Consider the following 14384-nt stretch of genomic DNA (forward strand, 5'->3'; position numbering starts at 1 on the left):
CGCTTAAAAAAATTTTAAATGTGATAAAATCAATGTCTAATCATAATGTGTTGTGTCATTGTGTGTGGTGACCCAGGGTTGTATAGCTGAGCTCTGATAATTCAAACGAAACACAAAGGTCTCTTCAAGTTTTAATTAGAGAGTCGACTGTAGTGCAATTTTTCTTTTTCGAATCAGGGGTTCGGACACCAAGTGAACAAGAGTGTATGTACGTTTACATTGTTTCGCTCATCCGTCTAAATAGCCATCGAAGTTTCAACGGAAGTGTTGGGTGCTCTGTTGGCTCAATAGGCTATTGATTCGATAGCCTTCGAAATCGCCCATGTGGCAGCTTGTGCTTGACAGTTGAGTCAACAGACCATCGGTTCAATGGCCTTCCAAACCACCCGTGTGACACCGATACAACCTGGCATTCGTTTTCCAATTTTACTGATGTTCTGTCTGTATTACTTCAAAACATGTCTTCTAAAAAGTTCCTCTTTGTCCCTAACCCATTTCTTGAGTCTCATCATCGGTAAATACCAAAGCATGGTTTTTATACTTGCTTTGATAAAGCTCGCGCATATCGCTTTCTGAAGTAGGTGAAATGTGCAATGGCAGTTGGGCTGCTAAAGGCATTGCAATGTAAATATGCTACAGGCGAATCTCATTAATCCGAACACGCTTAATTCGAACTTTCAGTTAATTCGAACTCACACTGAGGTCCCATCAAAGCTATGTGTATTCCAATGGGCAAAAACGCTTTGTAATTCGAACGCGCGAGCACTTGCGATGGTTCATTCGAACGTACCGCATTCCGAAAATGCTTTCAGCACCGCACCCAATCCCGCGGCGGCACCTCCGACACTCCAACGCTGCTTGCAAAGGACAAGAAAAGGAAAGAAAAGGCTGCGGTGGAATGTTAGCTCTCTTTCAAATGCTGATGTGCGACGCGCCTGTACCACGCTTCTCCCTTTTCCGTCCCTGTCACGTAAAGACCCTTCTCCTTTCATTGCCGTGCGCGGAAAGAGAGAAAAAAGAACGAATGCTATCGCGGAGTGTTGGCTCTTTCTCGCGCGCCAGTGCCACGTAGACCCTTCTTTTTTTAACGATACGCGTCAAGAGAGCAAAAAAAAAGCTGCCGGGGAATATTGCTTTTCTCAAATACCAATCTACTTTTCTTTGTGTGGAGACGCTCCTCCTTTCTCGTCATGTGCTGGCCACACTGCAGCTGCGTAGCAGAGACGCAGTTGGTGTTGTCGTTTTTAGAGAGTGTCGGCGCTAGAGACTGTCGCGCGAAACTTCTTTTGCCAGGAGAATGCTGAAGCCGAAGTAGAAATGCTTTGCAAGCTGCGTGCGAAATTGATTGGCTCGCTGCAAGGCAAACCTGTGCAGACGCGCATCGCCAATTACTTAAATTATTAACGGATGTCCTGTGATTTGTGAATAAATGCAAGTCTTCTGAAACTTCCCCCTCGTGTGTTAGCTCAATGCACATGCGCCACTGCATGGTGAGCCCTCTGTTCATTTAGCTTTCATTAATTCAAACTTCTTTTAATTTGAACAACAAATTTTCGGGCCCTTTCGAGTTCGAATTATCGAGATTCGACTGTAGCTCACTTTGTGCTGTTATAAGTTAGTTAGCTTTTATGTTGGATTTACTGGTAAATTATCGTTAATAAGATACCTATGTTTGTGCAAAAAGGCATTTGACCGGAACAAGCTTGAAAACATGCAGGCTATCCCTTCTGTGTAGATGCATCAGTTTATCAATTTTAAACTTGAGTGACTTGCTGGAATAAGGTAACTTCCCGCCTAGAATGACCATCAGCTTACGCACTCGGAAGACTGTTTTGGTAATAAACGTTTATCTTGGCATCTTCACTGGCTTGCAAGTATGTGGGAATTGAAGGCTGGGGTGCAATACACCATCGGGCACATAATTATGTCATTTTCTCTGTGCAAGCTATTCGGCAAGACCGTAAAAGCAGCCACAGTGAGGTCATTTATTGAGGAATCACAACCTAAGGAAAGCTTCGGTTTGATATCATTGCTGTCTCTCTATAATGCTGGAGGTGTGTGCATTGCCTCTCTGTCCAGATACAACCGGTTAAAAGAGGAGTCGGACTTGAAGGAGACTGAGCTGGAGCAGCTGCGCAGTCGACTGCAGCAGAGCACGCACCACCAGCTCCTGCAGGAGTACCAGGCCCTTCAACAAACCATTGGTGGGTTTTGCTGCGCTTGCAACAGCAATGGTGGTTGTGCGCCCAGCATGTTGTGCCGCCGAAGCGGAGAACAATTAGCGCCTGTGACCGTGACAAGAAACATCCAGTAGCATCTCGGGCTTTGAAATCTGCTACTTCTTGTTTCCAGCCACTCCCGCTTCCATGGGTCGATCGTTCCAGCTACTCGCTTCTTGTCGCACTGCAATTGTCGTGATTTTTCTCGCTGTGGTATTTGCCACTTGTGCTTATCTTTTTTCTGTTAGTTCTACATCGTACTGTCATTAAAGGGACACTAAAGAGCCAGACGCTTTTTCGTGTATTAGTAAAGGACGATTTCCCAATCCTGATAACACCACTCTTGGTGCGACACAACACTCGGTAAGCGAGAAAACACGCTCAAACTGCGGGTGGAGATGCCACCTTGAGATTACCGCATCAAACACTGAGACGTCATCAATTTTTTTTAAGGCATCTACTGGGTTCTACGTAGCTTCTAATCGATAAAATTGAAGTACATTGTAATCTGTGGGTGCCGTAGAATTAGCATACGAAGTCTCAGGAAATTTCATCGAGCCAGTGTAGCGAAAATACGAAACATTGTGGAATTTCTTACGTCACGCGCGGGGCTTACGGCACGAAATTTAAAAATGAAACTTAACTTTTATTTTCTGCGCTAATAATGAATATATGATGGTGAAACTTGCAACATTAGAGTTTGCAGAGTGAGGTTTATCAATCTAAAACAACTCATTGTTTCTTTTTGGGGTCCCTTTAAGCAGCATGATCTCATGCTGCTAAGCATGGAAGAGTGGTTTTGATTTATGGCCGCAGCTGCCATGTTTTAATTGGACGAATGACTGAAAAACACGCAAGCTTAGCAAGCTAATCCAGTACCCTACATTGTGGCACCTCGAACAACTCTAGCGTTACTTTTGTTGACCCGGCAGGTACAGAGATGAACTTCTGAAATTGGAACTCTTGACAGAGGCCAGGCAAATGCATAATGAACAGATCAAGCCAGGGCCAAAAGGTCTCTCAAAAGTCACGAAATGTGCTGCTTCGGGAGCTCCTATAGCTCCATTGTTGTTCTGGACTGCTTCAAAATGAAGCTGCAGGACACAAAATACACTGGAACACCTCATTTAACAAAGTTGTATTTTACACAAAGTTAAGTTCATTATATCTGAAAATTCGTTATAAGGGTTTATTCCTAACACTATATTGTGAGGCTATTTTTATTTAATTCGTTGTAACCATAGCTCTGCTCACTCACGAGTGCACTCATACACACTCACTCGTACTCATTTGAATGTGGCGAGTGTGAGTAGTGCGAGTATGAATGTGAGTGAGTACTCATGAACGGGAGTGACGTGAGTATGAACATGATTGAGCACTCACGAGGGTGAGTAGGCGTGAGTATGAACGTGAGTGAGTACTCATGAGTGCGAGTAATCGTGAGTATGATCGTGTGTACTCAGGAGCGGGAGTAGCTATGCTGCACAGAGAGACTGAGACCCGCGCCCACACAAACACACACACACATACTTACACACTGAGTGATCGTGCTGAGGAACCGAAAAGCCCTAATGGTGCTGGCGTTGTCTAGCAGCAGTTGACTAGACAAGCAACATGGGGCCGCTAGAAAAGGTTCCTTTGCGATGCCGTGTTTGCTCAGTAACAGACGTTTAGGTTGGAAGAAAAAAAGGAAGCAGGACTAACAATCGGAAAATATTTGACATTTCTTCAGAAGATGACCGCCTCTTGTGCAGCGTGTTTCGATCAGCTAGTGTGTCGAAGGCGCCGCCGGGTACGTGGAACATGACGTGGCTGGCATTCTGATTTTGCACTGTATGTGTACACTGTGTGGATCTGTGCCCTGGCGCCGCGGCGCACCATCTCGTCGTCGCTAACTTCGGCGACGACACTTCCTCTGTGCTCGATCTGTTGGAGTGTGCTGCTTTTTTGGTAGTACAGTATTGCGTTCGAGAAAGAGTTTTAAAAGGTCACGGAAATACAGAACGCAAATATGATGCGGGACTATGGTACTGCTTCTCTTCTCCCATTCATTTTGGTTCACCCATAATTCCAGTAAAGTTGCCCCAACACTACAAAGGCTTTTTCAAAAATTACTGGGGGGGTCATGCCCTATTGTTGCCTGTCATCCTGCACATTGTTCACGATGCACCTGTTGATCGCGGAGGGGGAAGGGCCACTTAAATAACACACGTTTTTGGGGTGCATTAGCTCATTCTGGAATAGATTTGAGCACAAAAAGATGAGACACGAGAAGAGAAAGACAGCGATGCATGAGCGCTCGTGTAGTCTCTTTCTCTTCTTGTGACTCGTCAATTTGCACTCAGATCTATTCCAGGATGCACTTTTGAGCACAGTGAGCTGGAGAGGAGCGCTGCCATAGTGCCGTATCGTGTTTGCGTACCTTGCTGAAGCTCTTCAATGCGTTCTCTTAAGTGTACATCTTCGGTTCCGGTCGTGCTATGTTGTACGCGGAGGCTCCGTGTTTGAAATTATGCTTGGAGGGAGGCATATTCTTGAAGCTGCGGACACAGACAACACGTGCTCAGAGAAGATCTAACATACGCCTCATACTAGACCAGTTCTTTCGGGCGTCCGCAGCATCTCTGCGGACAGAGCCTGCCAGCCAATGTGAATGGCATGCTGGGTCTGCAAAGCTGTTGTGGAAACGTCAACTAAATCTGGTCATTTATCTAATGGCAGCGTGCGCACGACGTGATGCTATTGCATATGCCCAAATAAAAACTTCAGCTGCTTTGATACGAAACACTAAAAAAAAAGCGTAGCCTCCGCGACATGCGTTTTAAAACCGAAAACGCTATGAATACGTCCCGAGGTTGCACATTTCGAAGGCCATGCTTTTTCAGGCTCGCATGCCATTGAATGCTAACAAGGACAGGAATGCAAGCATCGCAACAAGATCGCCGAACCACTTCGCATTTTCATTTTAGTGTCCTTGGCAATCAGACTTTTTAAAAAACACTATCCCAGCACATTAAGACCAGCAAATCGCTCATTAAACATACTGATGCACTCGCAGGCTCCTCGCAACAAACGAGATCAGCGCGATGTAATAACTCGGCCTTTTTGCCACCTGCGCAGGAAAAAGGGATTGGAACTTGTCAGAACGCGGACGAAGATTCATCAGTATTTTCTAGGAAAAATGCACTTTCTGAGCTTCCATGCCGTAGTTGTACACCTACCAACAGCGCGCGAGGGTGGGGCCTAGAGCCTCGTTTTTGTTTACAACCGAGTCGCTAAATTGCTGCATTCAAACATCATTGAATAGTACTCATGTTTGAGAGGATGCCAAGAGAAATTTACGTGTGCTTGAAGCAGAAAGCGTCACCCACTCTGAAATTATTCTGGTGAATGTCTCTCTGGTCCTTCTGAAACATCCTGGTCACGGCACCATGTTTCAGAAGGACCAGAGAGACTGCAGAACCGATACCTCTTCGGTTTATTGTTGACAGAACAAGAATAAATAAATAGACAGAGCGTGCCCCTGGCTCCTTCTTCTTCCTCGCCTCGGAGCTCCATCTTCAATCTGTTTTCTACAGAGGGTACGACAACAATAAACAGCTCTCTGAAAAGTTTCACTCCCAGATATTATTACAATGCATTAGCAGCCGTGCAAGACCAAATGATTTCGTACGCCGTTTCAGGCATGCGTAGAAACAGTTACACTCGCGCTGACATGACCGGACAAACCACACTTTGAGAATGTGCATGATGTATGTGCACATATAAGCAGGGCGAGGCTAGCCGACGACCCACAGAGCAATCCACGCTTGCACGCGTCACCCAGTTGCCGCCAGGCGGCGACTCCGCTCGTCCTGGCGGCCAATAGCGGATGTCCCGCTGTGCGGTAGTTCGATATGTGGGTGCATCGGTCCCATACTTTTGCATGCGAAATTCAAGGGGATTTCTCAACTGTTCAATTTAGCCAATAATTCGATATATTAGTGTTTAATATATCCGGGATGACTGTATAACGAAGTATTTTCGTGGCTGGTGCGACCTAGTTATAATGAGGCTTCAGTGTGGTGCCGTTCATCACCACGATGGAGAGTGTGGAACACCGCTCTTTTGCCTTTACATTCACTTCGATTTCCACGCGTTTAATCGTGATTACCCCAGATAATATCCTCTATGGTTTTCCTCGCTTGATTGTCTGTTGATTCTAATTAACGTTGTCTGTCAAGAGATGGGTTGACTATTTGCCATGTTTGAAATGTGAAAAGCTAAGCGTTGCTTGCTCTTGTCGCTTGCAGAGGAGTCTAAAGCCAAGCTCCAGGCTTGCAAGGAGACTCAGAAAAAAGCGTCTGCCCGCGTCAAGGACCTAGAGGAGAAGGTCAAGGACTCCAAGAACATTCGAGACCGAGAGCTGAAGGCGGCCGAGCAGCAGATCTCCAAGTGCAAGAAGAAGGCGGACGAGTCGGCCAAGAAAGCCACCGCCAAAAAGCAGGTAAGGCCAAAAAAAAAAATAGGCCTGTGTGAATATTCGAATGCTTCCAATAGTTGAACGAATATCACAGAATTGGAATTGACTTTAATTTAATTTACTGAAATTTTCAAAGTATTGAAGTGAACAAATAAGTGTAAATTAATCGGCGTGTAATTCCCGTAAAAGTGGTTTCGCTGCAGTGGAGAGGTGCTAAGCCGTGAAAGCACTTTATTACTGTAAATCCACACTGTTGCGAAGCCCCACCTACTTAAGGTTGAATGAACATATCACCCGCGCATGAATCATAATTTTTGACATTTTAAGCTTGTTATACTGGCTCATATGCTCCAGATATAGTAAATATTAAAACAACATATTCTACAGGTCATCATTTGCATTCTACCAAAAGTCAAATCCTGCTACTATCAGGAGTGTAACAGTTGTGCCGTTTGCGCCATTGTGCACCCAGCATGCTTACCTGCGCCATCCTGCACTGAACCACCGCCAAACTCGCCTATTAGTGCCGTACTGTGCCGCAGCCCCAGAATTTAGCCGCAAAGTGCAAAAGTCACCAAGCGCCGTGCCCAGAAATGTGGCTGAAACAACGCCTTTTTGGTTTCATCGAAACAGTTATTGTTTCGGTTTCGTAAAGGCTGTGATCACTCCAGGAGCAGCCGTGAACTTTAATCCTAAGGGCGTGGCCTATGTGCGCAATCACAGCTGGCATCAGCGCAAGTAGTTCGTGACACCTTCTATGTGCTGCGCTCTGAAGAGACTGCGAGAAGAGCATCTCATCCTGGCACAGCTGTATTCTCTTACACCAGCATTTTGTAGAGTTACGCGATATTGGATCTGATTGAGTTGGCTGCCAGCCTTACAAATTATCGCTACCGCATTCATTGCTTCACCATTCTGGTGAAACTGTGTTTTATGGCATGATGGCAGCGTTCAGAAGAGAATTAAAAGATGGCAGTAACGGTGCCCAAAAAATAGGAGGTGGCGTCCGGTTCCCCGAACAGCCTAGCCAAGACAGGTGCACGTGACTGCTCATCGAGCTATGCGCATATTCTTGTTCATTTGGCGGCAGTGCCTCGCGCTTATGGACTCGGCGGTTGACGCTCGCGCGTTCAGGTAAAAAAAAAAAAAAAAAACATGGATGTGCACAATTAAGTCAGTCACAATTGCACGGACAGGGTGAAGCAATGATGGCAATTTATTTATTTTATTTACAATACTACTAGCCCCAAGTAGGGGTCGTAGCAGGGTGGATTGACACCAGTACATATCAAAATAACAATGAGAAAACAAAACAAGAGAACAAACATTGAAAAATACATCAGCAAATTGTAACGTTATACAAAGTGGGGCTGGCAGCTTGCTCTTTTGGATCCGATTTCACGTAGCTGGACAAAATGCTGGTGTACGAGAATATGGCCGCATCAAGTAGAGCAGCACTTCTCTCAAGCAGTCTCTCTACCATGAGAGCGCAGCACGTACAACTGTACGCGAGTCGCCCGCTGATAGCTGCCGAGCTAGGGTGCACGCTGGTGATCGTGACCACGCCCTTAGAAGCAAAGTTCACAGTTTTTACTCGAGCGACACCTGCCTCCTTTCATCTCTCATTTTTTTTTTTCTTTTCATGCTCTTCCAAGATGGGTGGAGTGCTTTTTTTTTTTTCGGCTCTGACTGCAGGCCCACTCGGGCGGGCGTATTGGATGTTATGCACGTTTGCATGTGCTCCCCGAGCGGTGGAGATGGGCTGCATCGTTTCATCTCTGCTTCGACCGCTTTTGTCATCCCCGCTCCCACGCTTTTACCCGCAGATAGATCATACACACAATGCACGGGGCTATGTTATCAATTTAGAATTTATGCAGCACATGAAGGCAATGGCAAAAATCCCGTCGGGAGTGTCCATATAATTTATTTCACAATAATGAGGCTATTGCACAATGTAACTGAGTGTTTGAAAAATGCAGCACTGAACAAATGTTGCTTCACAAGTGCTTTGAAAGGGGATACATCTGCTCTGAATGTTTTTACTACTCTATACTTGCTCAAAAAGGCCCTTTTGGCTGCTCTAAGGCTGCTACAAAAAGGATTTTTGCCTGCTTTCGGGTCTGCTCCCAAACCATGCACTCTGTTCTACCCCTGTACTATTCAAAGCTGTTTCCACTTTGTTTGAACCAAAAAATGGCGTTTGCACAGGCCTTGTTTCAAATAAAAAATATACTGTATTTACTCGGGTGATCAACGCACTTCTTTTTCTAGAAAAATCAAAGCAAAGTTGGGGGTGCGTTTATTACACAGGGTAAATTTTGTAAAAACTTTTTTGGGAGGAGCAAAAAATGTGTTGATGCAAAAAATAAAGTTAGGTCGCTTAGTTTTTCACAATTGACATTCGCGCACACTGTTTGGAAACAGCTTCTTTGTTCCACTTTACTCATCTTCGGTGGTTGATGGCGCTATCTTCTGCAAGCTGTCCCCGGGCAGCCCGTGCACTCCATAAAAGCGTTTTGCGGCTATTAAAGGCGATAGTCTTTCTTGGAGACTTTCGAAGCAAAAATTTTGGTCTGTATGTCTGTCTGTACATTTGTTTGTTCATCCTTAACGGTACTGCGTATTCTAAACAGCACCAGCCGATATCCCAAACGGCTGACCCCGTCCGTAGCGCCCACCAATGTTGCTCAAGATTCAGCATTCATACTTGTGCGATTGTCAATTAAAAAGCAAATATTGCGCATATCTAAGACACCGTAACAACATATATATATTCTGCATGGGCGTCTTTACTAGAAAAGGCATACATAAGTAATCCTAAGGACCGTGGGCCCTGACCATGCAACGCTTGCGCGAAAAGGCAAGTGTTTCCAACGCTTTGCTAAGACGGGTAGGTGCCACGGTGGTGGCAACTACCCATCGCCTCACGTTCTACACCTTATCACCTCTGAGACGGGCGTGCTTGCCCGTCTCAGGGCCGTGCGCTTTTTTTTTTCTGAGAAAACTGCCAGATGGCGCTCATGTCTCACGTGTGACGTGACTTGATGCGCTCATTCGCCTCCAATGCATGCTCAAGGCACTCTATCGCAGCGCCTCCAGAATACGTTTCACCGATTTTCTTGCGCAGAACATCAAATAAATGTTTTGTGCACTCTCTCCACACGCAAAACCATCGTCTTTCGACGACATTTGCAGATTAACATGCAGATACGGGGCCAATTTTTTTTTCTCGCAATCGTTTAATGATTGATTTGTGGGGTTTAACGTCCCAAAACCACCAAATGATTATGAGAGACGCCGTAGTGGAGGGCTCCGGAAATTTCGACCACCTGGGGTTCTTTAACGTGCACCCAAATCTGAGCACACAGGCCTACAACATTTCCGCCTCCATCGGAAGTGCAGCCGCCGCAGCCGGGATTTGAACCCGCGACCTGTGGGTCAGTAGCCGAGTGAATACCTTAGCCACTAGACCACCGCGGCGACGCAATCGTTTAACCGCAGCAGTGGTATCTGCTGTGATCTCGAGGGGTGCCCAAAAGCGTGTGCTACGACGCACTTTGCCAACTTCGCAGCAACTTCGCACAATGATCGTGACGACACTGTTAACATTGTAGCAAGTAACCAACATTGTAGCAAGCTATTCCCCAAGCATCAAAACAAACCGTTGATAACAAGATTAACGACAAACGACCAAAAAATTAAATTTTGCTTGAATTAACCAAAGGTGTAAATTGTCAGAGTTTGAATTATCGTGAGTCTACTGTACTACACTCGTACCTTGATATAACAAATGCAGATATAATGAATAATTGGTTATAACGAAGTGACGAATAGCTGTGCCATGGATGCAGTATTACAAATAATCATTTATAACGAATTTCCAGATATAACTTAATTTTTTTTTCATGGCAGATCTGACTGTTATAATGGGGTATGAGTTGGATTCGAAATTATTCTACCAAAGGCACTATTCGCTTCGAACTTAAAATTCACTATTTGCACAAGCCTTAAAGAACAAGTGCAATATAGCTTGCATGGGTGATGCAAGGCTAAGGACTCGTTGTAGCTGATTAGCACTAGCCGGTGCTGGAATTTCGGAAGTGATGGCCGAGTTTTGAATCGCTTACCTGCGTGCAACTGTTCCACGACTCTGTACTCGCGCAGAAAGAAAACAACTAAAAAAAAAGCATAAAAATGAAGACTTAAAGAACAGCGCTGACTTGCAACACTTCTTTATTCTAGAGCTGTGTAATAGTGCAATATTGAGTGCAATTTGAATAGAATAATTTTCTTATTTATCAAGTTTTTGCTAATAGCGCTTTGCAACCAAATCACAGAAAAGTTGCTGAGGATCTCTAGGCACATTGTTGCTAGGTAGGAACATAATAGTGTTTCTTCTGGCTACGTTCATTAAGCTCTTGAGGAGTGTTGCTTAGATGTCTTGTAAAGAAGAAAGCAGCCTACTCTTTCAGTCAACTCACTGGCTTTTCGTGCATTATCATGACTATTAGTTTGCCATTAAATAAGCTTGCGCTCCTATATTGCATGTATGCTATGTGATGCCACTTCAATCGTTGCCCCCCCCCCCCCCTTTTTTTTTTATTGTTTGGGGTTTCGTAACATGTAAGGCAAAACTCGTTCTCTGGTTGGCTGCAGCCGAATTTCTGTGTGCTCCTTCGAAGCAGTAATGCTGTTACGTGTTCGCACCATAAAAAAAAAAGTGTGAAACTGGGGTTGGCAAAGAGTGCTGTCATTTTCTCTCTCAGCGATACTATCGGAGTTTAACACTACCAGTTCTGCCACATAGTTTTAAGTAACATTTGAGAGCCAACATCAATATTTTTTCATTGTGTAAGGAAGTAATTTTGCTTGTGGGCTACATGTTTTGTGCGCTGTTGGGATTTAGAGCCTCGCTTACGCTGTGTCGGTTTGTGCTGTTGGGGGGGAAGATGTATGTTCAACGCAACGTTCACGTTTGTCTTTTGGGAGATTTTCTTGGTGCCAGTGTTCATCATTGGGACAATGAAGTGGTACCTGCCTTTTAATGCGTTTCCTGAAAACTCGCTCATTCAGTACCACTGTTTGGGGTGTAGGCAAACTAAGATCTTGTAACAAGCTTCCAGCCACCAGATTGCACGTCCAACGAAGAGGTCGTTAGCCATGTGCGGTAGAGAGCACTAAAGAGGGGTTCTCTAGCGATTCGTACAGTAGAGAGAGTGTTTTGTATGTTACCGGGTTTCAGTACTCCACCTAAGTTAAAATGCATCATTTGGAGAAGTGAACGCACGTAATGTTTACATATGCCATTCTTCAACATGGCAGCATCTGAGGGCACTGCTTTACTATTAATTGTCAAGATGGCTCTGTCAGATCATCGCTAGTAAATGGGTGATTAAAGGGACAGTAAAGGCAAATATTAAGTCAGTGGTGATTGCTGAAATAGCGGTCCAGAGATCTCTTAGTATTGCTTTTGTGCCAAGCAAGAGCTTATTTTGTGATGAAATCGCATTTTAGAGGCCCCCATCGCGTTAGTGCACTTCAAATCACCCGCCTCAAAGGGGACGCTTTTACGTCACTGTTACAGTGCACAACGTTGCCCGGTTTTACTGTGCAACCACCGAAACTAGCAGCAGCAGAGCGAAAGTAGCGGGAGCCACAGCAGCAACAACAGCCATTGAACAATTTTCTGCCATGGTGTCTGAGTTGGCAGGCATGCTTGGTTCAACTGAACTCAACTGGAGGGCACGACCTGTCCAGTTTAACCAGGCGAAAATTGAACTTTTGAGCCACTTGTGCCATTCTCAATAGTAACTTCTGGCGGTTCTTTATTATCCTGAATCAAACAGAAATTAACAAGCAGCATTTTATTACATCTCTATTACACGGAAGGTTTTTTATTGCAGCTAGTTTGATTACTAGTGATTTATTCTAGGCAGATGCTCTGATATCATTGGGATTATTTTCAAAATGCCACACTCACGGGGCCCGCTGTGCGGTACATTTACTTTAATTTCTCGCTAAGTACTGCTGTTGATAATATTGTCGTTTTAGACATCGTCATACATTAAGCCTTCTCTCTGACATAAATTGTTGCTTGCTTTTAGTGTCCCTTTAAGCTCGTGTTAATATTCGTCGGCTCTCGCTCCCAATCTCTCTTTTTTTGGGCGTAGGAAGTGGAAGGTCTCAAGCTGGAGATCCAAGAGCTGGAGCAGTCCATTGCGGGTTACAAGGAACAGATGAAGGCGACTGATGGTACACTGGCCGAAAGTGAGGAGGAGCTTGCAGAGAACGAAAAGAAGCTGGCCGCTGCCAAGGTAAGGGCATGCACTGGTGGCGCTCCTCTCGTCGTTCTTGCTGCTCGGAGCACAGGGACACTTGTCAAGAGACACGCCACTTTCACTTGCATTAAGTGGATTTGGGTCTCTTTGTTCATCGATGTGCCTGGAAATGTTTCTGGTCGCTTGTCACATTTTTTGGGGCTTATTCTTAGTTTTCCTGCAGATACTGTTACTTTACTTCTCAACCCTTGTTTATCTTTCAGGGACGCTAAAGAGCAAAACGATTTTTCGCGTATTAGTAAAGCACAGTTTCGCAATCCCAAAAACACCACTCTTACCGCAACACGACGCTTGGTAAGCGAGAAAGCGCGCAAAAGGAAAGTGCAGGTGGCGACACCACCACCAGATTCCCGCACCCAACATTATGACACAAGAAATTTAAAGGCATCCACTGGATCCTACGTAGCTTCCAGTTAATACAAAACTCCCAAGCATTTCCCCGAGGGTGAACATGGTTAAGTGCGAATGCACGGGGTGATGCTATGAGGGAGAGTAAAGTTAAAATCCGTCGTCTTGACGCCGGCCTTCATCGCCCTTCATCGCCCTTCTCCGCCTGACGCTTGCGTTGTCGTTCCGCTTCTTGGGCCGCGTTCGCGGCTCGATGCTGACGCCTCATCTCGGCCTCGCGAGCGCGCAGTTCACCATCCGCTGCACGCTTCGCCCGCTTGTCCTCGGCCTCGCGAGCGCGAAGTTCGGCATCCGCTGCACGCTTCACCCGCTTACGTTCGGTCTGACGAGCCCTTCGCAGCGCCGCCTTGTCTTCCAACGTCGGCGAAACCACCGCGGTACCGTCACCTCCAACGACGGGTGCAGTGCTGGCATTCGGTTGTACTGCATTCGTTGTTGATGGTAGCGTTGCCTCCGGGACATCCATCGCACGACCCGCTCTCGACGGGAAACTGAGAGAGAAGGCGGGCGCACGAGAGAGAGGGGTGCACGCGCAGCTGCAGTGAGCGAGAAGAGCGGAGAAGCGAGCGAAGGGGGAGGGGGAGGCGCACAGCGGCGTTAAAGATATAAGGCGCGTTACTGACACCGATATCAGCGTCGCGCTGCGGCCCGCCAAGTCCTCTTTCTTTTAAAGATAGAGAGAAGACTGCGGACGCCGCCGACGGCGGCGGATGGTTTGGGGTCGCTTATAAAGTGTATTCACACTTAAAAATGAATTGCATTGTAATCTGCCTGTGCCATAGACTTGGCGTACGAAATTTCAGGAAGTTTGATGGAACCAATGCCATGAAAATGCCAGGAAATACATTTCGAAATTTCTTACGTCACGCATGGAAATTTTGTTGCAATATTTAAAAATGTAACTTCAACCTTGACTTTTTTCTCCGCTAATACAGTAAAAGCTCATTAATCCGA

The 14384-nt window shown here is 45.7% G+C and overlaps 1 protein-coding gene across 1 annotated transcript in view; it reads left to right on the forward strand.

Moving 5' to 3' along the window:
* SMC2 (structural maintenance of chromosomes 2) overlaps positions 1 to 14384 on the forward strand; it is a 92791-nt gene that overhangs the window by 52859 nt on the left and 25548 nt on the right. Inside the window, exons 14-16 of the mRNA XM_037431662.2 lie at positions 2080 to 2204; positions 6512 to 6705; positions 12855 to 12998. Coding sequence (XP_037287559.2) covers positions 2080 to 2204; positions 6512 to 6705; positions 12855 to 12998 — 463 coding nt within the window. The remainder of the gene's footprint in view (positions 1 to 2079; positions 2205 to 6511; positions 6706 to 12854; positions 12999 to 14384) is intronic.

Source organism: Rhipicephalus microplus, chromosome 10 (assembly GCF_043290135.1).
Source record: "Rhipicephalus microplus isolate Deutch F79 chromosome 10, USDA_Rmic, whole genome shotgun sequence".
Lineage (NCBI taxonomy): Eukaryota > Metazoa > Arthropoda > Arachnida > Ixodida > Ixodidae > Rhipicephalus > Rhipicephalus microplus.